The sequence below is a fragment of the Ctenopharyngodon idella genome, chromosome 17 (assembly GCF_019924925.1).
Source record: "Ctenopharyngodon idella isolate HZGC_01 chromosome 17, HZGC01, whole genome shotgun sequence".
NCBI lineage: Eukaryota > Metazoa > Chordata > Actinopteri > Cypriniformes > Xenocyprididae > Ctenopharyngodon > Ctenopharyngodon idella.
In genome coordinates this window covers 19,706,435-19,734,044 of record NC_067236.1, presented here as the reverse complement: position 1 = coordinate 19,734,044, position 27,610 = coordinate 19,706,435, and the positions used below count along the sequence as shown (strand labels likewise).

At 35.5% G+C, this 27,610-nt stretch overlaps 1 protein-coding gene across 6 annotated transcripts in view; it reads left to right on the top strand.

Moving 5' to 3' along the window:
• LOC127498266 (pleckstrin homology domain-containing family G member 3) overlaps positions 1 to 27,610 on the top strand; it is a 54,115-nt gene that overhangs the window by 21,353 nt on the left and 5,152 nt on the right. Inside the window, exons 1-15 of one of the 6 annotated variants that reach the window (XM_051867433.1) lie at positions 1,113 to 1,220; positions 9,720 to 10,126; positions 14,655 to 14,755; positions 16,802 to 16,871; positions 16,957 to 17,003; positions 18,203 to 18,353; positions 19,693 to 19,824; positions 21,520 to 21,702; positions 22,382 to 22,474; positions 22,552 to 22,638; positions 22,722 to 22,755; positions 22,844 to 22,945; positions 24,138 to 24,170; positions 25,272 to 25,282; positions 27,092 to 27,442. In XM_051867433.1, the coding sequence (XP_051723393.1) occupies positions 10,028 to 10,126; positions 14,655 to 14,755; positions 16,802 to 16,871; positions 16,957 to 17,003; positions 18,203 to 18,353; positions 19,693 to 19,824; positions 21,520 to 21,702; positions 22,382 to 22,474; positions 22,552 to 22,638; positions 22,722 to 22,755; positions 22,844 to 22,945; positions 24,138 to 24,170; positions 25,272 to 25,282; positions 27,092 to 27,442 (1,494 nt within the window). In that variant the 5' untranslated portion in view covers positions 1,113 to 1,220; positions 9,720 to 10,027. Of the gene's footprint in view, positions 1 to 1,112; positions 1,221 to 4,242; positions 4,629 to 9,719; positions 10,127 to 14,654; positions 14,756 to 16,801; positions 16,872 to 16,956; positions 17,004 to 18,202; positions 18,354 to 19,692; positions 19,825 to 21,519; positions 21,703 to 22,381; positions 22,475 to 22,551; positions 22,639 to 22,721; positions 22,756 to 22,843; positions 22,946 to 24,137; positions 24,171 to 25,271; positions 25,283 to 27,091; positions 27,443 to 27,610 lie in introns of those variants that run through there. The other 5 variants (XM_051867434.1, XM_051867431.1, XM_051867429.1 and 2 more) reach the window with 5 other exon arrangements.

Here is a 27,610-nt window from a genome sequence, read left to right as displayed (position 1 = left end):
TGATGGTATCAAATTGTACTTCAGTATATGACATGGTATTGATTACCAAATTTAAATACTATAGTATATGCACGGTACTTCAAAGATTATCATTATAGTACCATGTAAAAAAACAAAAAAACAATGTCAGCGTCAAGGTATTTTTAGTCAGTTTATGTGTTGTTTGAGTCTCTGTGAGGACTGATGTTCATGACTTGAATGGATTCAGTCAGCAGATATTTCAGTGTAATGAGAGGGTGGATGGTGTGACTCGGGTCGATGGTTGGCAGTGTAATTAGTCTCCTCTCCCCGTTTCATTTCGAGTAGTTACTAAATACTCCAGACGACACACGCTGTTTGTGCTTCCTGCCTCCAGCGGTGTGTTTCTGTGCCGTCAGTGTTTCCCAAAGGCATCAGTCCAAACTCTTCCTGACTCCTGCCCAGAGAAACATGCAAGCAGATTTAATGCCATTTGCACATAGAGATTCATTCACATATGTACTACTACTAATGTTACATTATGAATTGTGATCTAGAAGAGTTTGCATCTTGTTCATTTTGTCTATGTATCAATTTCCCAGTAGAAAAGATGATCTCATGGCTGATGATTGTGAACTTTGTGAAAGCCAGCTTCTCTCTCTCGTTCTGTGAAATTAGGTTTTGCATACGAGCCTCAGACAGAAACTGCTCCGCCTCGCTAATTTCCATCTAAACATCTCTCTTAAATGTCAATGAGAGAAGCACAGAAGCATTTCGAACGCAAGTGGAAAAAAACTGTATTCATTTGTCTCGACTCGCCACAGAATTCCTTCTTGTGTGTAAAAATTACACGTACAACAGCTTCAGAAAGTATCTGGACATTTAAATCAGACTTAAAAATGAATTGCATTTAGATGCAAGTGTCATTAATTGTAAAGAAACATGCATTTTGCAACATTAAGGAGAACTGACTTCATACATCCAGCTGATTTAAACACAATGAGACTTCGAACACAAAAAGTGGTGTTAATGAAGCGAAAAGCTCCTGAAGTCTAACTGTATGTGTGTCTGCAGTATATTGGTGTGATTATGACATTGTGGGTGTGATTATAGGAGTGTCGAGGCTGAAGGGAGTGTTTTCACACCGACACACATTAATCACATCCGATCAGATCTCATTCTTGTTCCCTGAGGTGTGCGGCATGATTAGTAATATCAGCAAACTTGAAAAGGAAAACAGCACTGCGTTTTGCTCGCCTCAGGTGAGGAATATTACTAGACTTACTTTTCATGTTGTTAGACGTGCGTTTTCTCATTTTACTTCTACAGACAGTGGCTTTTGACCACGTTCACATTCATTTTTAATACCAATCTCTTCGACTCAAGGTATGCAACATTTGTGAGTGAAGCTTTGTTGAAAACAAAAGTTCGTTTAAGTTTAGAGCTTTGTTGCATTTCCTTTTAAGCTCATGTCATTCTGTTGTGTAACTGTACGACATGGTCAGTCATTTGCATCAGCGAAACTGTGTTCACTATCAGATCTCGAGTCGTCGTCTTCTTGTAGACGTCACTGGCATCTACTTTGACTATGTTGACGGTGGTTATGGGGGATAAGCAGCGCTTTTGTTCTGTGTGAAATTTGCATCCGGTCCTTTTACAGTTTGACTGATTGTAACTACCTGGAAGGAGATGTGATGGTGCGAATCAGAGAGATCATTAATCCACACCATACTGTATGGTTTATAATGTGTGAAGTCTATCTGAAATTAAGATAATTATGATGTTGGATTATACTGCTACTGTTCAAATGTTTAGAATCAGTACAAATGTTTTTGAAAGAAGTCCCTTCTGTTCACCAAGGCTGCATTTATTTGATCAAAAAACAGTAGAAATTGTGAAATATTATTTCAATTTAAAAATATAGCTGCAAGCAACAATTAAGGGGTCAATCACAAAGAAGGCATGACTGGGAGCATCAGACCAACTGCAACAATGAGCAATTAAAGACATATTCAGATGATTTTAGGCTGAAAAATCATAAATAAGTCACTAGTAACTTGATTTAATGGTTTATCACTTTCGACCAATAGGTGGCGCAGTGACTAAATTGATGTTTTGTGGTCAGAGTGAGGTGTCAATGACACATGCAGAGGTTAATGTCAATATGGCAAAGCATTGCAGAGATATAGCTTCAAGAGTCGTTTTGGCATCATGCCTCAAATTTGTTGCTGCGGTATACGAAAACGGTTTCGTCTATCGACAAAAAATCCATGACATTTTGTCGGCACAGTCTGAAGATGATGTGACTCGAATTCGGTGAAAACTGAAAAAGTAGGTTTTTAAAGAAAATTAAAATGGTGGGCTGGAATTTTGGCTGACAATGGCAAAATTGGTATCTATGTTCTCGGCATGATCCAAGGAATCCATTAAGTTTCATTAAAATAGGTTAATGTAATCAAAAGTTATTAGCATTTTTGGAAATGTCAGTATAACTTTTGATCTCAAGGTGACAAAACTTTTTGAGTACCGTCAGGGCATGGTGCCAAAGGCATATACCAAGTTTTGTAATGATACGCCAGTGCATTAAGGGTATAGCATTTTACAGCAAAATTCAAAATGGCTAACGCCCAAAATGGCTGATATGGGAAAATTGGGTATCATTCGATTTGGCTTGCTGCACCAAATCTAAAGGTTTTTAGCCAAACCATTCAGAAGTTATAAGCAAAAATAGCCATTTTTCATATCTCCTGACCACTAGGTGGCACTGAGCCGAAACTGTGCAGTTAGCCTCAGGTCATGGAAGTCATAACACACACCAAATTTGGTCAGAATTCGCTAAAGTTTTGTGGAGATATAGCCTTGTGTCCATTATGGCGTGCCCTTCGCCGAATTCATTTGCGCGTTATTCGAGAACGATTTGACGAATAAACTTGAATTCCATAACTTTTTGTCGCCATGGTCTGTAGATGATCTGGTTCAGTTTTCCTGAAAATCGGAGCAACAGCCTAGGAGGAGTTTGAAAAAGTAGGTTTATAAAGAAAATCAAAATGGCGGACAGGAAGTTTGGCTGACTATGGCAAAATTGGTATCTATGTTCTCGGCGTGACCCAATGAATCCATTAAAATTTATTAAGTTTCATTACAATATGTTAATTTAATAAAAAGTTATTTGCATTTTATTAAATTTCATTATAACTTTTGACCACAAGGTGACGCTGCCCCAAACCTTTTTGAGTACTGACAGAGCATGGTGCCGAAGACACATATTGAGTTTCGTAACAGCACGCTAATGCGTTCGTAAAAATACAGCATTTTACAGCAAAATTCAAAATGGCCGATGCCCAAAATGGCCGAAAATTGGGTATCGTTCGACTCTGAATGCACCGAATCTAAAGATTTTTAGCCAAACCATTCAGAAATTATAAGCAAAAATAGCCATTTTTCATATCTCCTGACCACTAGATGGCACTACGCCAAAACTCTGCAGTTAGCCTCAAGTCATGGTTGTCATAACACACACCGAGTTTGGTCAGAATACGCGAAAGCGTTGCGGAAAAATAGCCTTGCGTCAATTTCGCCAAATTCGTTCGCTCGTTATTTGAGAACGGTTTGAGGAATCAGCTTGAATTCCATAAGTTTTTGTCTGAAAAGTCTGAAGATAATCTGGTTCAATTTTCGAGAAAATCTGAGCAATGGCCTAGGATGAGTTCGAAAAAAAAAAAAAAAAAAAAAAAAAAAAAAAAATCGGAAAATGACATCATAGAGTCTTAAAGGGGTATTTTAAAAAAAAAATTGTATTTGAGCTGTTTCCATTTGCATTTTGTACATCTAGTAGATGATAAGGTGAAGAGGAAATGTGTTTGCATGTTTTTAGCGTCTCTTACAGTCTGTTATTTCTAAGGATTCAGGAATTCATGCTATGAAAATCAAAGCTCCCGCTGAAGCATCCCTGGAATTCCAGCAATTCCGCCGCAGACGTTTGGTTCAAGAACCGTCTGTGATTCCAGACAGAAACCAGGTTCATCCGAGCGGATTTGTGACACTGACACATGTTTCTCTTTGCTGATGTTAGCATCATTATCTCGAGCAGTTTTGAGCGTGTGAATGTGTTAACAGTCCAAATACTACACTCACCTTGACGTGAGTTAATCATTGTTTGTGCTCACAATCGCAGCCTCCTGAGCTCTCAGAGGCAGACATGAAGGTATGTGGGTTAATGCCTGTTTTTAGACTGGTTTAGTGTGCGTAGAGTTGTTTACTGATAAGGGATTGAACAGTGTTTTGAGTTCCCCCGATACAGGTTGTTGCTGTTTTAAAGGGAAGTATTTTAACAGAGCAGAAGTCAAAGTTTAATAGCCACACATAACCAAATGCTGTCTTTTAAACCCTTTCAGACTGCATGGCCTCTGTCGGCTCACTCTACATTTATATTGAATCATTATTGAGTCATTCACTCGGCTGTTCTCTGCCTGTCTGAGCAGATGTTAGTCAGTCGGATGAGCGTTTGTCATCTGTACGTCATTCATTTCCACATGAAGGAAGACGTCTTTGAGGACGGTGTGCCTGTGAAAGAATGTAAATGGCGTGTCAGGTGTGTTTTGGTTTCCCGTAAACGTCTGAAGGAATGTGTATGTTTGGAGGCCTGATTATTGATTAATCGTCTAATCATGGTAAGACAACCGACTGCAATGATTGTGCAGTTTAAATTTCAACTACATTTTGCCAAAGAATATAAAAAACACTGTTGTAAAGTACATAAAGATAGTCAAAGGACTTCCTTCATGTGTGAAATGAAGGTTTGAGTTTAATCAGACTGTTTATTATTATATTATATTAATCTTTTGTTTTTATTTTTGTATTTATTTTTTTTATATACAAAAATGAAGATTTGTGGGTTTTATTCGGACTATTATATTATATTTATAATGTATTATATTATATGATATATTATATTATACATTTTAATTTTCACAGCATTAAAGTAAATCATATGTGATTTTTAACAGTATTTTATTTATTGAAATTAATACTATTACATTTAATTACATACTAATATTTTGCATTATTATGCATTGTAAATTATGCAAAATTACAGCATTTAAATGGTTCTCCTTTTCCTATGTTCTCCTTGCTGTCATAAAGTGTCTCTCTCAGTGAATGGGACACAGATTTTACTAGTAAAATTTATATAATGAATAATATATGTGTGTAAATGTGTCTCCAATTATACTTGGGCGGCCGTTAATATACCTGGGCGGCCCGTCCAAGTAAAGTCTGTGTGTGGGAAGCACTGAGTAATATAATATTATATACAATTCCATGTTAAAAAAAAAGGTATAGTCTTACACTGTAAGTGACATCAACAAAACAGAATTAAATCGTTAATTGCAACAAATTAATCAACACAAAATTCATGACCGTGACAGGCCTAGGTTGGAGGTCAGCGCTCAAACGCTGCATCTGATCATTACATACAGATGCTCAACAATATTTGTAAAATACACTTTAGCTTATCTATTTGAATGAACTTTAATATTTCATTACTTCTCCGAGTGGATTGTAAAATTGAGCATTTGAAATTGGATATAACATGATCATAGTTCACACTAGATTTTTGCTCTTTTTATAAGATGTGAGTGTTGTTTATGTGTGAACAATAGTAATAGTGATGATTGACTGTCACCCAGCAGAATAAGAAGTGAATTTGAGCTCGGTTACTGGCAGGCATGTGTTAGTCTCCAGACTTTGAGTCTGTTATTATCTGAGCGCATTGTTTAATGGGTCAGACCGGACGTCAGAGCGCCGCTGTACTTTATGCATCTGAGAACCATTTATAAGCTCTTTAAAAGCTTCGCTTACAAATACTGCAGGAAATATTTCCCCCAATGGTTTATTTGAGGTGTGATATCATTATTAGTGAGTGTTACTTATTTAAACTGCTGTGAATGTCTGAATTACTGTGACTTCAGGAATGTAAATGTGAATTTACCAGAAACGCTTTAGAGTCTGAAGTCATTGGGGAACTTATTAGTTTCCGCAGAAGTTTATTTTCACTTTTTCTTTAGAAAATCACATTTGTGATTTTTAAAGACCCCAGATAGATGCAAGAACCCTATACAGCTGTGAAGCCGTTGAAGAAGCTTTATGTCCAATAGTACGGCAATTGGTCCGGTATCGTAGCATTGATGACGGTGAGTAGGAGACTAGATCATGTGCTGCACCCTGTTTTTTTTTTTTATTGAAAAAATTTTTTTTCTTTATGACAGGTCAGTCATAAATTTCATAATGTAGCCTCCAGGATGTACAGCAGATGAGACGCTCCATTGTTTTATTTCCTGAAATATCTGTTCCATGGAATGTGATTCGTATCATTCGTTACACTGTCTCACTTTGTCTTAACTAGTTCTGGTGAAGTCATTTAACGGTTCAAGAACTTAGAAATATTCCAGATCGGATTGCGTTAGTGATTCATTGAATGAGTTGAATGATTGATTCAAAGTGTTGACTCAAGAAGTCAAGAATTATCTGTCTTTTTGATTGATTCATTAAAGAACCGGTTCATAAGAGTCATTTGTTCGTGAGTCAGACTTGTGTGTTTGTCGTTGTGCCTCACTTTATCATAACTAGTCCTGATGAAGTTAACAGTACATGAACACACGCACAAACTGAGGAGAAATTAAAATTATAGTGAATTCATTATAGTAGTGTTGTTGTTGTTGTTGTTTTTACTTAGGAAAGGTAACATTGTAGCAGTTTTGAAATAATCACCCTAAGTAGATTGAGTGATAAATTGTTCCATTTGTAAAAAGAAATTGTCAGATTTAGGTGTCTTAAAAATTATTATGAATGTAACTTTACATATTTCAATACATATTTCACAAATTCTTTAATTGTTCAACAATTTCATTATTTGTTCCATTACTAACAAGAAACTTTAGGTGTCTTAAAATGCTTAGGAATGTAAAACTTCAATAGCAATTTCATAAATTCATTTTTTCAACAATTTTATAAATTGTTCCATTATTTTTTTTTACAAGAAGTTGTCGAATCTCAGTGTCTTAAAAAGGCTTACGAATGTAAAATTTCAATACAAATTTCATTATTTCAACAATTTTAGAATTTGGTCCATTTTTTATAAGAAAATGTCAAATTTCAGTGTCTTAAAATGCTTATGAATGGGAAATTTCAATACAAATTGCATAAATTTCATTATTTTAAAGAGTTTTATAAATTGTTCCATTTTTTTACAAGAAGTTGTCGAATCTCAGTGTCTTAAAGGCTTACAAATGTAAAATTTCAATACAAATTTCATTACTTCAACAATTTTAGAAATTGGGCCATTTCTAATTAAGAAATTGTTCAATTTTAGAGTCTTAAAAAATGCTTATGAAGCAGCAGATTTAAAATGCTTATTTATGTATTAATACAAATTGTATAAATAATTTCATTATTTTAACAATTTCATAATTTGTTCCATTTATAACAAGAAATTGTCGAATTTCAGTGTCTTAAATATGTTTTGAATGTAAAATCTCAATACAAATTTCAAATAATTTCATTATTTCAACAATTTCAGAAATTGTTCTATTTCTAACAAGAAATTCTAAAATCTCAGTGTCTTAAAAATGCTTATGAATGTAAAGTTTCAAATACATATTTCATAAATTATTTAATAGTTCAGCAGTTTCATAATTTGTACCTTTCAAAAAAGAAATTCTTAAATTTCAGTGTCTCAAATGTATATGAATATCAAATTTCATAATTTCATTATTTGAACAATTTTATAAATCGTTCCATTTCTAATCATGTCATTTCAGACATTTCAGAAATCCATTTCTAACTATAAATTCTCAAATCTCAGTGTCTTAAAAATGCTTATGAATATAAAATTTCAATACAAATTTTATATAATAATAATCTAATTATTTTAACAATTTCATAATTTGTTCCATTTATAACAAGAAATTGTCAAATCTCAGTGTCTTAAAAATGCTTGTGAATGTAAATTTTCAAATACATATTTCATTATTTCGAAAATTTTAGAAATTGGCCCATTTCTAATAAGAAATTGTCGAATTGTATTGTCTTAAAAATGCTTATGAATTTGAAATTTCAGTACAAATTTCATAAATTATTTAATAGTTCAACAATTCATAATGTGTTTCATTTCTAACAAGAAACTTTAGGTGTCCTAAAAATGCTTATGTATGTAAAATTTCATAAATTATACAACTTCAACAATTTCATAATTTGTACCATTTCTAACAAGAAATTGTCAAGTCTCAGTCTTAAAATTGATTATGAATATAAAATTTCAATACATATACAATGAATAATTTAATTGTTCAACAATTTCATAAATTGTTCCATTTCTAAATTGTCAAATATCAGTGTCTTAAATGCTTATACATGATTTTTTCATTGACAATTTGTTCCATTTCTAACAAGAAACAGTGGGTGTCCTAAAAACATTTGAGTGTAAAATTTCAATGCAAGCATAATTATGTCCAGAGTCTTGATGTTGGCATTTCCATAAGTCTGACCCTCGTTATGATGACGCTAAACCTTTCCTACATTGACAGCTGTCATGTGAGATCTGTGTTTGTGTTTGTGAGCGTGTTCTCTTCCTCATCTGGAGTGTCTTCATTAGAGCAGTGAGACGGTCACTGTTAGCAACGTCAGGAAGGAAATGAAAACACTCTTGCTAAAGCAGAACACCAAAAGATTTCAAAACAGCTTCTGCACAACCTGTGTTATAGATGATGTGAATCGTTTTCCTGTGCGATGGGCGTTGTTCTGCATGATGTCATGCGTGAATCATGGAGCCGTGTAGATTGATCAGATTTGATTGTGTTGTCATGTGGAGGCCTGTGGTTGGATTCGTGTTTAAACGCGGCCAGGTTCATATAGTGAGCTCGCTTTATCGTGCATCTACAAGCCCAGTGGAAAAAGAGTTCATAATGACGTAAACGTTTGGCATGACAACGTTCATGTGTTTGCATTTTATCACTGACTGTGTAATGACTCTAAAGGACTAGAGTTTCCCAGGCGATTATGCCTAATATTCTCTATTTTTGTCATTGTCCAAACACTGCTTTAACTTCATGTGAATAACGATTCTCTTTCTGTTCTGATTGCGTGAGTGATTCTTTTAGCAGGTCAAGAACCTCTCTGACTGATTCATTAAATGAGTTGTATGATTGATTCAAACCGTTAACAAACAGCACTTTTCTGCAGTGAGTCTTTTTGATTGATTCATTAAAGAACCTGTTCATAAGAGTCAGTTGTTCGTGAGTCAGACTTCACTGGTTCACTGACTTTGTCTTTTTACATGTTTTTCAAGCATAGTAACTGAAGCACATAACTTTAGTAAAATTAGTTGAGTATGACGTCAACCTGTGACCCTAAAATCCGTCCCTGTCAGACTGTCTCCAATAGATTGTTCTTTATTTCCTGCCTCTCCGGATTCCTGTTCCCAGCCAGAATCGTTCCATGAAGAGGATTTTGTGTGAGTGTGGAGAGCAGGAATCAGAGCATGTCAAAAAGCATTTCAGAGAATGAACTTGCATTAAAGCACAACACCGTACAGGGTTTCTAAGACTTAAAGTAGCACTAAGATGAAACTTTCTTTTCATCAAAGAATCCTGGAAAAAAAAAAATAGAGATTTAAATATTTTTTTTGCTGCTTAATATATTTTTTTTTACTGTTGAATTATAATGCTGTACGCATGCTAAGTTCTTGTTTTGTTTGTCTCTTGCAGAATGTCATCGTTTATCTACCGGTTCATCTGTGAGCAGTCACGACCCACGACCCGCAGACTGCTGCTCCCTGTCCAGCACTGAGCCTTCAGAGGACGGGCGGCCGGTCAGCGCGGTGTCCACCGTCTCATCCGGATCGTCCGTCGAGTGCAACAGCAGCCCGCCGACAGCGCCGTCGCCATCCACGGGAGCTGGTATCGACCTGGAGCTCAGTCCTCCGGAGGGTCCTTTAGGTCCCGGGTTTGAGTGGCCGGGTTCAGATCCCTCGATCGCAGCAGCAGATCCTCCGTCGCCGTTTGCCACCGTCAGCATGGCGCCTAACGCTCAGCTCACGTACGTGGATCGTGTCGTGATGGAGATCATAGAGACGGAGCGGATGTACGTCAGGGATCTGCACAGCATTGTAGAGGTGAGAAACAACTGCTCTACTTATTGATCCAGAACTGACCTTGTGTCTCATAGTATTTATGATCATGGGCGAAAATATTAACAGAATTTTTTCCATAAGATTATTGAAATAAAAAAACACTATTTTCTGTTTAAATATATTTTAAAATATAATAAAATTTTATTTATTCCTGTTATGCATTGCTGAATCTATTGATCTATCTGTTGATCTATCTATAGATAGATCGATAGTTTGTTCGATCGTTCAATCTTTCATTCGTTCGTTCAATCTTTCGTTAGATCGTTCAATCTTTCTGTTGTTTGTTCGTTCATTCAATCTTTCATTCGTTCAATCTTTCGTTAGATCGTTCACTCTTTCTGTTGTTGTTCGTTCAATCTTTCTGTTGTTGTTCGTTCAATCTTTCTGTTGTTCGTTCAATCTTTCTGTTGTTTGTTCGTTCGTTCAATCTTTCGTTCGTTCAATCTTTCGTTAGATCGTTCAATCTTTCTGTTGTTGTTCGTTCAATCTTTCTGTCGTTCGTTCGTTCATTCAATCTTTTTTGTTCATTCATATTCATCTATCGGTCTATCCTTCAGTCCATCTATATGTATCTATCTATCTGTCTATCTATCGTCCGTTTGTTTGTTCATTCAATCTCTTTCGTTCTTTCAATCCTTCTGTCATTCCTTTGTTCGATCTTTCTGTCGTTCGTTCGATCTTTCTGTCGTCTGTTCGTTCAATCTTTGTCATTAGTTCGTTCAACCTTTGTCGTTCGTTTGTTCAATCTTTTGTTCGTTCGTTCAATCTTTCGTTCGATCGTTCACTCTTTCTGACGTTTGTTTGTTCAATCTTTGTCATTTGTTCATTCAATCTTTCTTTTTTCGTTCAATCTTTGTCGTTCGTTCATTCAGTCTTTGTCATTCGTTCATTCGTATTCATCTATCTGTCGTTCATTCTGTCATTCTTTATATCTATCTATCATTCGTTTGTTCATTCAATCTTTGTTTGTTCATTCGATCTTTCTTTCTGTCGTTCGTTCGATCTTTCTGTCATTCATTTGTTCGATCTTTCTGTCATTCATTTGTTCGTTCGATCTTTCTGTCATTCATTTGTTCGTTCGATCTTTCTGTCGTTCATTCGATCTTTCTGTCATTCGTTTTATCTATCTATATATCTATCTATATATCTATCTATGTATCTATCTATCTATCTATCGTATGTCTGTCTGTCTGTCAAATTTCTTAACATAACTGGTCCTGTCTGTTTAGGGATCTTGCTAGGCTTTAGAACAGAAGTGTTCCTCTACATGTCCCATAATCCTTCCACAGATTCCCTGATAGCTCTCACACCTCCATCTTCCTTTACAGCCTCCAGCGCAAACACTTCCTATAACATTACCAGCCTCAAACAGACAGATGGTGTTCCTCACACTTCAACAGAACACCCCGAATACCATGTTTGCAAACCACAACAACAAACAATAAACAACATGACTAATAAGAGAGCTGGTGAGGTTTTGGACTACATGACACTCATTGCTGTTTTTCTAGTTGGATCACAGCCGTCGTTTCCCACACCACTGTAGAATCGCTCAGGACGAAGTGCTGCGTTTGCAGGATGTCTCGCTGCTGAACACAGGAATTCTTTGGGTTTGTAGGTTTTTACAGGTGTCACTCCTCATGCAGGAATGTGTTTGCACCTTCAAATTCCTTATGCAAAGGCTTTCCATCCACCAAAAATGCATTGCCAACCGTCTGTTCCACATATAAATGCAGTCTTGATCAACGTAAACATAGTGAGCTGCATTTTTAGCGATCATAGGCGTGGTCCTGATAATCTCATATAAGATTTTACCATATTACTTTCTTCTAAATCTAAGGCAGCATACTGTAGCATGTATCTTTTTTGGAATCCCATAATGCTTTGCTATGGAAAAGACGGTCCTCAAATTTGATCCTCAAATTTGATTGAAAGTTTTGAGTGTAGACCGAAAATCAGTTGTGCCATGTTACTGCCAAAGTATGTGTTTCCAAAGTACTCATTTCTTTGACAACCAGCTTTTTTTTTCCACTTAAGACAACTGATTGTATCTTCTACACTGATGCTTTTTGAGAATTATTTACTCTTGCTTAGAACAAAACCGGCCATTATATAAGTACCTTAATTACTTTTGAACGCTCAGGCGCATCTGACTTTTCACCTGTGACAACGATCATATTTTCATTAATACTTTTTGAGAATCACTTATTCTCGTTTAGAACAAAACCAATCAATATTTAAATCTCTTAATAGAACAAAACCAACTGATATTTAAATCTCTTAATAGAACAAAACCAACCGATATTTAAAAATCTTAATAGAACAAAACCAACCGATATTTAAATCTTTAAATAGAACAAAACTCACCAATATTAAATATCTTAATAGAACAAAACCAACTGATATTCAAATCTCTTAATAGAACAAAACCAACCGATATTTAAAAATCTTAATAGAACAAAACCAACCGATATTTAAATCTTTAAATAGAACAAAACTCACCAATATTAAATATCTTAATAGAACAAAACCAACTGATATTCAAATCTCTTAATAGAACAAAACCAACCGATATTTAAAAATCTTAATAGAACAAAACCAACCGATATTTAAATCTTTAAATAGAACAAAACTCACCAATATTAAATATCTTAATAGAACAAAACCAACCGATATTTAAATCTTTAAATAGAACAAAACCAACCGATATTTAAATCTCTTAATAGAACAAAACCAACCGATATTTAAATATCTTAATAGAACAAAACCAACCGATATTTAAATCTTTAAATAGAACAAAACCAACCGATATTTAAATCTCTTAATAGAACAAAACCAACCGATATTTAAATCTCTTAATAGAACAAAACCAACCGATATTTAAAACTCTTAATAGAATAAAACTGACTGATATTTAAATCTCTTAACAGAATAAACCCAACCAATATTCAAATCTCCTAATGGAACAATGTGTAATGTGTATTGTGAAAACTGAAAAGCGCTGTACAAATAAATTTGGCTTGACTTGGTTTTGCTTAAAAGGTTTTGAATCAGTCTTCCTGTTCTAAAGTGCCTTTCACTGCTTTATGAGATGTATTATGGGTCAGAGGGACCATTTTGAAGGGTCTTAAATATGGTTCATAATTGGGCTCTAGTGAGCTGTGTGTTCTCACAGCTGCGTTGGATATAGGAAGTCGGAAACTGATGTCATATGTTACTAGGATTGTCTGGGAATTTGAAATCGGAGTCCATTTAGGTTCTTGAATGTTTCTCAGTTCTTAGTTTAGCTCCTTAAATAATCTAACGGACTTCCTGATGGAAATGTAGACCTTCGTTTTGTGTTTTTAGTTTGTTGTTGTTAAGTTTGTTATTGTGTATTATATGTGGATTGTTCAACACTTTGGACTACGTGTGTAGCTGTGAAGTGCTTTATAAAAAAATAAATGAATGAGTTTAGCATTGGTTTGGCAGCGCCCAAATATGGTGATTCACACCCTCCTGATTTGACATCTGTTTAGGTGAAACTGGACAGATTGTTGGTCATTAAACACTGCAAATGGACACAAACACTCGCAAAGAGTGTCTCAGTTTCCCAGTCCACACCCTGACTCAACTTATTTTGCATTGATTATCTTCTAAATTTCCAGTGGTTTCTGTCATGTTATCTGCATCTCCTGCTGAAGCTGAATGTCCATGTGATGCTGTTGCATAATGGAGGCTCTCATGCAGAATATCTGCTCATTATGTTTGCTCTTTGGGTGAAGGATTTTGAACTCCTCCCTGAGCTTCAGCGCTCTGAATCACAGCCAAACTTGGCAATGGAGCCATTTCCTAATATGAGCATTGGGTGGTGTGTGTGTGGTCATGCCTTCTATGATGTGGCCTGCTAAATCCCAGCTTGTTTCAGCATATTTGGAGCAGCACAGAACAGGGTTTACATGCATGTGTCAGTATTACAGAAAGCTTTCAAAAATATGTTCATATTAGAAATAATTCGCTTGAAGTGCCCCTATTATGCTTTTTCGGATATGACCTTTCATATAGAGTGTAATAGAGCTGTTTGTGAATGTAAAAGGTCTGCAAAGATCAAAGATAAATGGAGTTTTTGTATCTCAAAAGAAAGAAGTGATTCTGAACTGCCATGAATGCCATATTCATATACTATGACATTGGCATTGTAATCACTGGTACATAAAAAATAACACCGTACTACCATGAAATATGTGCATTTGTCACTGTCATATATATGCAAAACCAAGAATAGATAAGAAACCTTATTATGAAATGTTTTGATTATTTCTGTGTGACTATTATTCATGTACTTTAGAAGACCAGTTCATTTGCAAGTAAAAATGTTTTCGAATGCATTTTGTAAGTGCCAATATATTCAGCATGCAGGTTTCCCTCAGGTCTCTAGCGCCATCTGCTGAGCAGTTCAAAGCATTACAGTACGAATCAAGATGGATAAGTTTGTCATTAATAATATTTATGTTCTTTTTCAAATTTGCAGGATTATCTTGTACACATCATTGACACCAGGAACCTTCCCATCAAACCAGAACAAGTGTGTTCGCTGTTTGGGAATATTGAACACATTTACGAGTTCAACAGGTAAGATTCGACCATGATGACTTATTTAATATACATTTTACACATGCAACGCACACTTATATCCAAGTACAGTGGTTTCAAGAAAGTATTGGGTGCTAAAAAATGAATTTACACTTTCTCAATGCATGTAATGTAGGTCAAGCAGAGCAGATAAATCAACCATACATGCAAAAGCATGTTCAGACACAATCAGTGGATTTATTCAGGACTGATCTGCTGTGTTTAAACATTATATTTATTCATGCAAATGAGGAAGGAGCAGCTGTCAAGTGTCAGATGTTCTCTGGCTTTAGATGTGAACGTAAATAAACGTGGTGGTTTGTTTTTGGTCAGGAGTAGAGCACATCGGTACACATTCTCACCACATGCTCTTCACACACGTTTGAACAGTTGCTCTGTAAATACGCATGAGCTCATGTCGGATCTGTACTTTAGGTCTTTAATGTACTCAAATGTCTTCAAATGTTTGTTTACTTTTTTAGTAGGGATGTACAATATATTGGTGACTATATTGATAATTTTTTTTTAATGTAATTATGATTGGTTTTATCTTAATATAATAATTTATTATATTATATTATTTATATTAATTAATTTTTTATAATTATGTTTATATATATTTTCAGAACTTTTTTTGTTCTATTTCTTTCTAAGTACAGTACAATAGGTGTGATGTTACAATAGATTGGTAAAAAAAAATACAATAAAAATAATATAATTGCTATTATAATTAATATTGTACTTTAATACAATTATTTGTGTTATTTTATTTCTTTTTTGTAATTTTACTATTTAATATTACACATATTTTATTATTATTATTAATTATTGTACTTATTGTAATTATATTTAATTTACGTCAACGTTGACCAAAAGTTCTGTTTTTTACTTTTTTTTCCCCATTTCTATTTAAATACAGTAACTAGATTGGTTAAAAAAAACAATAATATAATTGCTATTATAATTATTATTTTACTTGTTTTAATAGAATTAATTGTTTTATTATTATTTCATTATTTTATTTATTTTTATTTTTATAATCATATTTAATTTATATCAGCATTGACCAAAAGTTCAATTTTTTAGAACTTTTTAAATTGTTATTATATTTATTGTTGTATTTATTTTAATACAATTATGTTTTATTATTATTTAATTTAATTTATTTGTACTTTTTTTATAATTATAATTTAAAATATTTAATATGTATCAGCATAGACCAAAAGTTCTAATTTTTAAAACTTTTTGTTCCATTTGTGTTTAAATAAGTTTTAATATAATTATTATAACAATTATTTTATTTATTGTTTATATATATATATATTATTTGTGCACTTCATAAGTCACTTTGTTGGTCAACTCATAGTTTAAATCTTTTTAGATTTAATAGTTTAAATCAGTAGTTGAACCATCAGCCAGTTTTTAATTAGTTTTTTTATTATTAATACCAATGAGCTTTAATACACTTCATTTAACCAGCTTCTGTTCTGTAAATTACTTTTACATGCATCAAAGATGTACGATGTGCGCTCATCCCAGCATAAATCAGAAGATCACATTTAACAGCCGCAGGTCTTTAGTGCTTCACTGAGACCAAAAACCGAAGTGACCCTTTATCTGGGCAAGTGTGCTTGAGTTTGACTCCTCAGTGTGAGATTTGCATTTCCAGACTTCATCTTTCTGTGTCTGATGTCTGACAGAATGTCATTGCGAACCTTCAGATGTGTTGGTTATCATCTCTCATAACCAAATGCATGTTTAAGCATCTTGCTTGGTCTTTTTTATCTCTTTAAAGGAATATTATGTGTTTATCACAAGTTAAGCTTCAACATTTAATGGTAACACTTGATAATAAGGTTGTTTTTTGTTCATGTAAATTAATGTTATTAAAGGGAACCTTATTGTAAAGTGTTACAGTCAAACAAAATCATTGTGAAACCTTCATTTACCACTATATGTTTTCATGATTGTTTTTATTATTAGAGTTTGTTCATGGTCAGTAAGTCACCATAATCAAAATGCTAAAGTTTTATGTTCTCTTTCTAGTGCGTTATTACAGTCTTTAGACATGTGTGCCAACGATCCTGTGGCCATTGCCCGCTGCTTTGTGGACAAGGTACTAAATACAAAATATAACTAAATTCAAAATGTTCCGATTCCTTTTTATAATGCTGATTAATTTCCTCACATTTCATTTGCAGAGCAACTATTTCGAGATCTACACGCAGTACTGTACAAACTACCCTAAGTAAGTAAAGCGCTGTGTTAAAATTGAGTCTGTTTCTGCCTCCGGTGCGCTGATGCATGTGACAGATTATTCCTCTGAGTCAATAACGTCCTTCGTAAACAACATCAGACAGACCGTTTGAGTGACATCAGCCTGCTGAGATGCAGCACGTGTCACGTTTGCTTTGGGTTTTGTTTTAGGATGTTGCCACACTAATTTTAGACTCCCATTAATGTTTAGATATTATATCTCATGTGTTTGTTTTGTATTTAACCCTTTGATGCATGACATCCACTGCATCTTTTTTCATGAAGGTGTGATGTTACATGCAACTTTTGACACATAATTGTACTTAAAAAAAAAAATCTATAATAGTATAATATGATATCTCATGTGTTTTGTTGTATTTAACCCTTTAATGCATGACATGCACTCAGTCTTTTTTCATGAAGGTGTGATGTTTCATGCAACTTTTGGCACATAACTGTACTTAAAAAAAAACTACAATAGTATGATATATCTCATATGTTTTTGTATTTAACCCTTTAATGCATGACATCCACTCGGTCTTTTTTCATGAAGGTGTGATGTTACATGCAACTTTTGACACATAACTGTACTTAAACTATAATAGTGTGATATCTCATGTGTTTGTTTTGTATTTAACCCTTTAATGCAACACATACTCTCGCTCTTTTTTCATGAAGGTCTGATGTTACATGCAACTTTTGACACATAACTGTTCTTAAAAAACTATAATAGTATGATATATCTCATATGTTTTTGTATTTAACCCTTTAATGCATGACATCCACTCCATCTTTTTTCATGAAGGTGTGATGTTACATGCAACTTTTGGCACATAACCGTACTTAAAAAAACTATAATAGTATGATATAATATCATGTGTGTGGTGTATTTAACCCTTTAATGCATGACATCCATTGCACAAGTCATTTTTCATCAAGGTTCATCAGTGTTACATGCAAAGCACCAGGGGTGCTGACTTTTGACATGTACCCACAATTCATTTTTTATGTCATTGTATGTTTATTTATTAACATGGATTCAGCATGACTGATAAACTTTGCCTATGCACCAAATGCCTCTGAAATTTTTCGGTCTTGAAATTTGTTAAAAAATGTAGCAATTCATGCATCAGAGGTTAATTACAACATCATTTTTGAAGCATGAAGACTAAACTGTGTGTCTGTCTGTAGTTCAGTGGCGGTGTTGACAGACTGTCTGCGGAATAAGACTCTGGCCAAGTTCTTCAGGGATCGGCAGGCGTCGCTCAAGCGCTCTCTTCCTTTGGGTTCTTACCTGCTCAAACCGGTTCAGAGGATCCTGAAATATCACCTGCTGCTTCAGGTACTGACCGTGAAACATCCGACCACACAAACAATGACTGCTGTCCCTTTCTGTTATTCTCAGGACAAAAAAAAAAGTGCCGCCAGAAATTATCTTAACAGCTCAGTAACATTTATAAACGTATGCATGTTATTGCTTTAGATGCAAAATACCATGTCAATCAAGACAACTCTCAGAATAGATAGAGAAACGCTGCTGTGAGCATGTAAGATCTGCTGCTGCTTCATAAATAGACATACATCACTCCCGTAGCAGATCTAGGCAGGTGGAGCTGGGGAGGTGGAGGGGTTCAGAGGAACTCTGATAGCACTGCAAGACTAGCAAACACTGAACCAGACTATTTACATGTTGAGCAAGCATTGGCCAATCAGCTTGTGCCATGTGGTAATGATGGGATTGCTTGCAGATTGCGGGTAATGGACGTATCAACCTGCGCCCTCTAGAGTTTCATGGCTGAACTACATATTTAGTGTCGCTTACTTCACTGTCTTTCACTGTCCTCCCAGAATGCTCTACAGAGACAGCATAAAATATATACATTATAATACATTACAATAACTTCTGTAATGTGAATATTCAGCAGGAAATGATGTTGGGTGGGACTTTATTTTATCCATCAAAATTTGAATAGACAGTGAAAAGTTTTTTGTTTGTGATTATTAGTTAATATAATTTCCCTGCCTGCATAATCCTGTTTACCAGGGTTATTATAGTTCACTAAAACAAAAACCATGAACTGTTTGTTACTTAAAATAAAAATGAACTGAAAATAAAATGTTGAAAAAAAAATTAAACTAGTTTCTAAGGCAACATTTCTCGTTTTCATTTAGTTTAACGTAATTACTACTGAAGTAAAAATGACATTTAAATAAAATAAAAAATTGACAAAACAAAAGCACACATGCTAAACACACTAAAACTCAAAATTTAAATGAAAAATATAAAAATGAATTCAAAATATTAATTAAAACTATAATGACACTAAAATAACACTGTTAGTTGCACCATAAGAAAGCTGAGATTTTCATGAAAGATTATAAAAGCAAACATTTTTCTTATTTTATTATTTCTTAATATTTTATCAGCCAAACCCCTTTGACCTAAAATGTTTTCTTGAATTTCCTTGAGATTTTAAGTTAATATTTCAATAATTTTAAAAACACATTTCTCTGTAATATCTTGGTTATTTGTCCTCTCATCTTCAGATGAACAGCAGGGTTTATATATAGAGCAGTGTGTTGATCTCCAGCGGTCATCCTGTGATCTGTGTGTTGACAGATGTTTCACAGGAGAGTCTGAGTATTTCTCTCCTTCTGACTGTGTTTTTGCTCCTCTAAAGGAAATTGCCAAACACTTTGACCGTGAGGAGGAAGGGTATGATGTGGTGATCGAGGCCATAGACACCATGACGGGAGTCGCCTGGTACATCAACGACATGAAGAGAAAACATGAGCATGCAGTGAGACTTCAGGTCTGGACCGACTGTCTTTATTCTCTGTACAAAAGATTATTATAGTTAACTAAAACCATTAAAAAAAATGCTGAAACACACACTGCTCTTGTCAAAGGGTTTTATGCAGGACGTGATTAGTCATAGTATTATTCTAGTATCAGTGGAGTAAAAGATTAATATTGGTACCTTGTTACTTCTCATCGTAGTATTTTAATGACATGATGTTTATTATTAACGGACGGAATATGAATGTATTCAATTTACAATGTTAATGAGCGTCATGCAAACACATTATCATACTCTTTGATTAATTATAAACTGAAGTCATGACTCATGAGCTGGAGGATGGGTTCATTAATGGATCTGGGTCAGCACATGTTGTTGTTATGAAGCCGTACAGGTGGTTAAAGATCACTGATTACGGCACAAAATGAGCCAAGAACTGACACCATTGTGCCTTTGACCAACACACTTAAAGCTGAAGTGTGTAGTGCTTAAATCGTGTTAAAATACTATAGAATTCACCTTCAGCCTTAGCTTACTCCACAGACATCTGTAATAAGTTCATGGTGGCGTTGCATGAAAGTCATGGAAAAATATTCAGCATTAAAGTACTCTGTTCTGTTCTGTTCTACTCTACTCTATTTTACTCTATTCTGTTCTATTTTGTTCTACTCTACTCTGTTCTGTTCTACTCTATTCTGTTCCACTCTACTCTGTTCTATTTTGTTCTACTCTACTCTGTTCTGTTCTACTCTATTCTGTTCCACTCTACTCTGTTCTATTTTGTTCTACTCTACTCTGTTCTGTTCTACTCTATTCTGTTCCACTCTACTCTGTTCTATTTTGTTCTACTCTACTCTGTTCTGTTCTACTATACTCTGTTCTATTCTGTTCCACTCTACTGTTCTATTCTGTTCTACTCTGTTCTGTTCTACTCAACTCTATTTTGTTCTACTCTACTCTGTTCTGTTCTACTATACTCTTACTGTATTCTGTTCTACTCTGTTCTGTTCTACTCTACTCTATTCTACTCTACTCTGTTTACTCTATTCTGTTCTACTCAACTCTATTCTGTTCTACTCTGTTCTGTTCTACTCTATTTTACTCTATTCTATTCTATTTGACTACTCTTTTGTTCTACTCTATTCTACTCTGTTTTACTCTTGTTATACTCTACTTTATTCTGTTCTACTCTTTTGTGGTATTCTATTCTGTTCTACTCTGGTCTACTCTTTTGTGGTACTCTACTTTGTTTTACTCTATTTTGTTCTACTCTACTCTCCTTTGTTCTACTCTATTCTGTTTTACTCTATTTTGTTCTACTCTATTCTGTTCTACTCTACTTTATTCTGTTCTACTCTATTTTGTTCTACTCTACTCTTTTGTGCTACTCTATTCTGTTCTACTCTACTTTATTCTGTTCTACTCTATTTTGTTCTACTCTATTCTGTTCTACTCTACTCTGTTCTTCTCTATTCTATTCTACTCTATTATATTCTGTTCTACTCTGTTCTACTCTATTCTGTTCTACTCTACTCTGTTCTACTCTTTTGTGGTACTCTACTTTGTTCTACTCTATTTTGTTCTACTATACTCTCCCTTGTTCCACTCTATTCTGTTTTACTCTACTCTATTTTGTTCTACTCTATTCTGTTATTCTCTATTCTGTTCTACTCTACTCTGTTCTACTCTACTCTATTCTGAGTGCAGGAGATCCAGTCTCTGCTCATCAACTGGAAGGGTCCGGATCTGACCACTTACGGCGAGCTGGTTCTGGAAGGAACGTTTCCCGTCCACCGTGCCAAGAACGAGAGAACCCTCTTCCTGTTTGATAAGATGCTGCTCATCACAAAGAAACGAGGGGAACATTACGTCTACAAGACTCATATCTTGGTATATGATATTATCCATGTTATAACAATTTTTGTCCTTTGACCTTTTACTTAAATAAAATATTTCATCTTTTTAGTGTATTATTTTGATTTTTGTATTTCATTTTACATTTGCATTATATTATTCATTTTAGTAAGTGTTTTTTGTTTTGTTTTATTTTTAATTCATTTATCTTCATTTTACATTTGTATTATTTTATTCATTTTTAGTAAGTGTTTTACTTTAAAATTATTTATTTTCATTTTACATTAATTCTTTTATTCAATTTTAGTGTTATTTTGTTTTATTTTAAAATTATTTATTTTCATTTTACATTTTTATTATTTAATTCATTTTTAGTAAGCGCTTTGTTTTTGTTTTTATTTTTAAAAATTAGTGATTTCTTTTTTTATATTTATATTATTTTATTCATTTTTAATAAGCATTTTGAATATATATATATATATATATATATATATATATATGTTGTCATTTTAATTTGTTTTAATTCATTAAAACATCAGTATCTTTTATCATATTGCTGCTGCTGCTGCTGCTGCTTCATGAAAGCAATAAGCCACTAAAGGTGATTTTATGGATGACCTTTGTCTGTCTGAGTTATTACATACCATCCAGTCAGCTGAACAACAACATATTCTAACTGTTAAGAAGCTGGTAACCCTGTTTTGCTTGTGTTCAGTGTTCCACACTAATGCTGATAGAAAGTGCCAAAGATTCGCTCCGGTTCAGTGTGATGCATTACAAGCACCCGAAGCAGCCGCACACAGTTCAGGTGGGTATGAGCTCACAGCCCGCAAACTACGCAAGCCGTTTGTTGTGTTTGATTTAATCCTGTTGTCATTTTCTCAGGCCAGAACGGTGGAAGAGAAGAAACTCTGGGCTCATCACATAAAGAGACTCATTCTGGAGAACCATCACGCGGTCATACCGCAGAAAGTACGTAACATGAAACAGATCCTTGAATGTTGATCTGAATCAGTTATATTGTATTAAACACTTGCTTTGATAATTACTTTCAGGCCAAAGACGCCATCCTGGACATGGACTCAACGTGTAAGTTGTGTTCAAACCAAAAACTCTTTTGGAATGAGTAACGTTAGTATTGTTGTTCTCAATCTGTTTTGTTCTGGCATCTTCTCAGGTCCAGTAAAGTACCGTTACAGCCCAGACAGGCTGAAGAAAGCGACGTCCTGTCAGATTGACGATTTCTCTACAGGTTCACTGAAGGAACGGAGACGATCTGGTGTGTGAATCTGATTCTTCACTCATATAAATGAAAGTTCAAATGCAGAACTGAAAATTTCCACTATATAACTGTTTAAAGTCGGCATGAAAGGGAAGTTGCGCTTTTCTTTTCTTCCCTATTGTGACATACACCAATCAGGCATAACATTATGACCAGCGACAGGTGAAGTGAATAACACTGATCATCTCTTCATCACAGCACCTGTTAGTGGGTGGGATATATTAGGCAGCAAGTGAATATTTTGTCCTCAAAGTTGATGTGTTAGAAGCAGGAAAAATGGGCAAGCGTAAGGATTTGAGCGAGTTTGACAAGGGCCAAATTGTGATGGCTAGACGACTGGGTCAGAGCATCTCCAAAACTGCAGCTCTTGTGGGGTGTTCCCGGTCGGCAGTGGTCAGTATCTATCAAAAGTGCTCCAAGGAAGGAACAGTGGTGAACCGGCGACAGGGTAATGGGCGGCCAAGGCTCATTGATGCACTTGGGGAGCGAAGGCTGGCCCCTGTGGTCCGATCCAACAGACGAGCTACTGTAGCTCAGATTGCTCAAGAAGTTAATGCTGGTTGCAGACCATGTACACTCTTTCATGGAAACAGTATTCCCTGGTGGCTGTGGCCTCTTTCAGCAGGATAATGCTCCTGCCACAAAACAAAAATGGTTCAGGAATGGTTTGAGGAGCACAACAACGAGTTTGAGGTGTTGACTTGGACTCCAAATTCCCCAGATCTCAATCCAATCGAGCATCTGTGGGATGTGCTGAACAAACAAGTCCGATCCATGGAGGCCCCACCTTGCAACTGCTAACATCTTGGTGTCAGATACCACAGCACACCTTCAGGGGTCTAGAGGAGTCCATGCCTCGACGGGTCAGAGCTGTTTTGGCAGCAAAAGGGGGACCAACACAATATTAGGAAGGTGGTCATAATGTTATGCCTGATCGATGTATATATACATGGTTCAAATCATACTTATCTGACCGTTATCAGTTTGTAACAGTAAACGAAGAGATGTCATACCGATCACAAGTTCAGTATGGAGTACCACAAGGCTCAGTACTAGGACCGTTGCTTTTCACTCTGTACATGCTACCCTTGCACCAATAAATCCTTTATAATAAACACGAATGGTGAAAATATGAATGGTCAATTTTGATTTCAGGGTGACTCATCTTGTCCTTTGTTATCTTTGACAGAACCGGCAAAACGAACTGTACGAAGCACTAAAGGTAACTGTTTTTTTGTTGTCTTTGTTGTCATTCGGTGAGGCACAAAAGTTTGAGACTACGTTGAATCTCTGGAAACCTAAATCTAGAAATAAGCAGAAAGTTTTAGTGTTTTTGAAAAATGTAAAAATTATGTCAATGAAACGCCATATAGTGCAATGTGAAATCAAATGAGTGTCACTCGCTGTTTCCATCTAAAATTGCGAATTTAACTCAAAATTGGAATATCACTTAAAATGTTTGCAAATAAAGCAGCGTTTCCACCTCATGTGTTCAAGAGAACAAAATCTTAGCACAGCTATTGATGCGTTTTGATGAAAACAAAATATATGCAAATAAAACAGGATTTTGTCTTTCTTCTCTCACTACGCATGTGGTTTTGATTGACTGACTGATTAAAGAAGCGCTGTTAAACAAAAGATCAGAGATACGGTTGGTAAACAAAGAAAGTTTCTAATCATATCCCTGTCATCTGGGACTCACGGCAGGTGCGTGGTGTTTGTTTCCGCTCATGTGGGTGACACGTGCCCCGTATGCGCTGTGGTCCCTCTGCCCGCTTTAGCATCAAAGGCACACAAGACTCGAGTCGTCCCTCCAGTGTCAGATCAAAGGCCGCAGCCCCTGTCCTCCACCCGCACACATAATGATGTTAATTATGGAGCCCATCAGCCGGAGGCTTTGTCATGCGCCAGTTCCTTTCAGTCCACAAACCTGTTTTTGGCTCTCCATCAGCACTAGTCCATTATGCATTCTAATTTGCAGAAAAGCCAAGCAGCTCCATCTTACTCATCACACACTCTCTTTCACACCTTCCAAATTGAGTTGTCATTTTCAACTTCAGCTTTTCTTGTTCCTGTCTTGGAAGTTCTCTTAAGTAGCTCAGAGTATCCGTATAGCGTGCATTTGCAGTTGATTTAATTATCTTTGCACAGACCTGGCAAAACACACATTTTTAATTACCATGCTATGTATAAAAATCACTCCATTTATATCAGGAAGCTTTGCAAACAATGTGTAGATAATCTGTTGCTTAATTGCTATATTAATAACATTTTTTTTATTTTTGTCTTTGCATCATCTTAATTATCCATGGACGTCGCTCAGGCACGCTTAAGGTAAGATTTGCATGTTTACTCTCCAATGCAAGCTTTTCACATGTGTAGTGTACATATAAGCCCACTTCACTGGTGTATGGGATTTTATGATGGGACTTAGGGACGGTCTAAATGTACAGTACCGTTCAAAAGTGTGGAATAATTCAGATATTTTAAAGGTTTTGAAAGAAGTCTTTTATGCTCACCAAGGCTGCATTTATTTGACGAGTTATTAGGGGTTCAAGCGTGTAGCGCTGTTATTGTAATTGTTCAAGTTTCCAAGGATCAGCATTCTCCCTAAAAGTGATCGGGTGGAACAAAACATAAGTCATAACACTTGAAACTTTGAGGGCTGGTAGTACTCACACCGTCTACAACCTCACCAAGGCTCGCCCCAATCGACCTGACAGGGGGGCGCTACAGTGGTCAAAAGTACAAAATCGCACATAACTTCTAAACCGTTAGGTGTAGACTCAAGTGTCTTATATCACTTGGCTCAAAATGGACAAAATGCATGCCTTGGATTCGGCCGTCATTCTTGGCGAAATTTTCGGGTATTTTGGATTTTTTTTGAAAAACCTACTTTTGCGAACTAGTCCTAGGTTTTTGGCCCGATCGGAATCAAACCAGTGCAGCAAGATTCTCTGGAAACTAATTGTCAATAATTATCCAAAAATGTTGAAATTTTGATTCACGGTCCTTAACCCCCAGGGGTCTGGGTGATTCTGGGGCCCTTGAGATGTTTTTGACATTTGTGCTTATTTCAGCTACTTATATTATTGGCCAAAAAGTAATTTAGCTGTATTCAGCACAAACTCTGCTACAATAATATGTGAGAAAAATAGATGTACGTGTTTGCATTTCTGAGGAAATAACGTTTATGCGTGGTTATTGAAAAAAAGTCACTGAAATACGGCCACAAAACCAATAATAAATACGTGTTCACAAGATTTCTGGGTATTGGAGGTTGTAAACTAGAGTTTTTGCTTCAAAATTGTGTAAATATCCGGCCTACTCGTTCATATAAAACAATATATTGATTTAAATTTTGTAAGACACTTTTTGTCAAGAAAGTTTGCGTGGAGGCGTGAATCTTCATGAATAATGCTGTGATTCACACCTGAGAAGACAATGACCCGCATAATGAGCTCTTTCAGGTAGGAAGGCTATGTGAGGAAAAAATTAGTCAAAGTACAAAGTATTTTTTTCTGGTAGTTTATTCTGAATATAGTAACAATATAAATGAAACACATTTAGAATAAATGAGGGCACATTTTGAGTTTACAGTTTTACCTGGAAATAAATCCTGTTCGAAGATATAATTGAACATCACTTAGCTGGCATTCCAAGGTGTTTGATGCTTCTTTGGACTGGAAAAAAAAAAATCCTGCTTCCAGTCAGTGATATACCATTATAACTGTTTCCAACACTGGTAAAAACGGAGTATCAAATCAGCATGTTAGAATGAATTCTGAAGGATCATGTGACACTGAAGACTGGAGTAATGATGCTGAAAATTCAGCTTTGATCACAGGAATAAATTACATTTTACTATATATTCACATTGAAAACAGCGATTTTAAATTGCAATAATATTTCACAATTTTTACTGTATTTTTGAACAAATAAATGCAGCCTTCTTTCAAAACATTAATATATCTTAATTATTCTGGACTTTAGACCAGTAGTGTATTCACGCTAAATCACATTAATGGGAATATTTCATAAATGCAATTCCAACTTAATTGCAGCAATAGTTCAGACAAAAACGGGAATTCACTTTTTAATGAGCGCCCTATTGACCTCCCATGACTTTTCTGTGACGCCCAGCATGCAGAGAGCGAAGGTACTCTATTAGTGGATACAGACCGTCTTTCCATACTGCCCACTACCAACATCACGGCATTGAGCTCAAATCCAGAACTGAAGGCTTCAGTACCTGAATTGGTTCAGAACGGACAAGATCTTGAATCTTGCACAGGCTCGCTGGATGACGTCAAGGAGAGGAGACTTCTTCTCGAAGAGGAGGAAGAGGAAGCAAAGACGGCAGAGGACAGGATAGGAGGAGATATTGGAGAAGTGGCAGTTGAGCAGGTAGCTGACTTTGCCAGTTCAGTGTTGGCCGCCATCTCCTGCTGGCAGTATAGGGCCAAGGCTTTGCTTTTTGATCAGATCACAACGGTGAGGCTCTCTGTCACCACCATGCTATTTGTCTAACAGCCGTATCAATCACATTCCCATCTGCTGCATGCTGACTTCTGCTTGTGCACCCACAGTTCTGATGCTCGAATGCTCTTGAAAGTGCAGTTGCATGAATCATTGCATGGACATAACAGCATGCATGGCCAC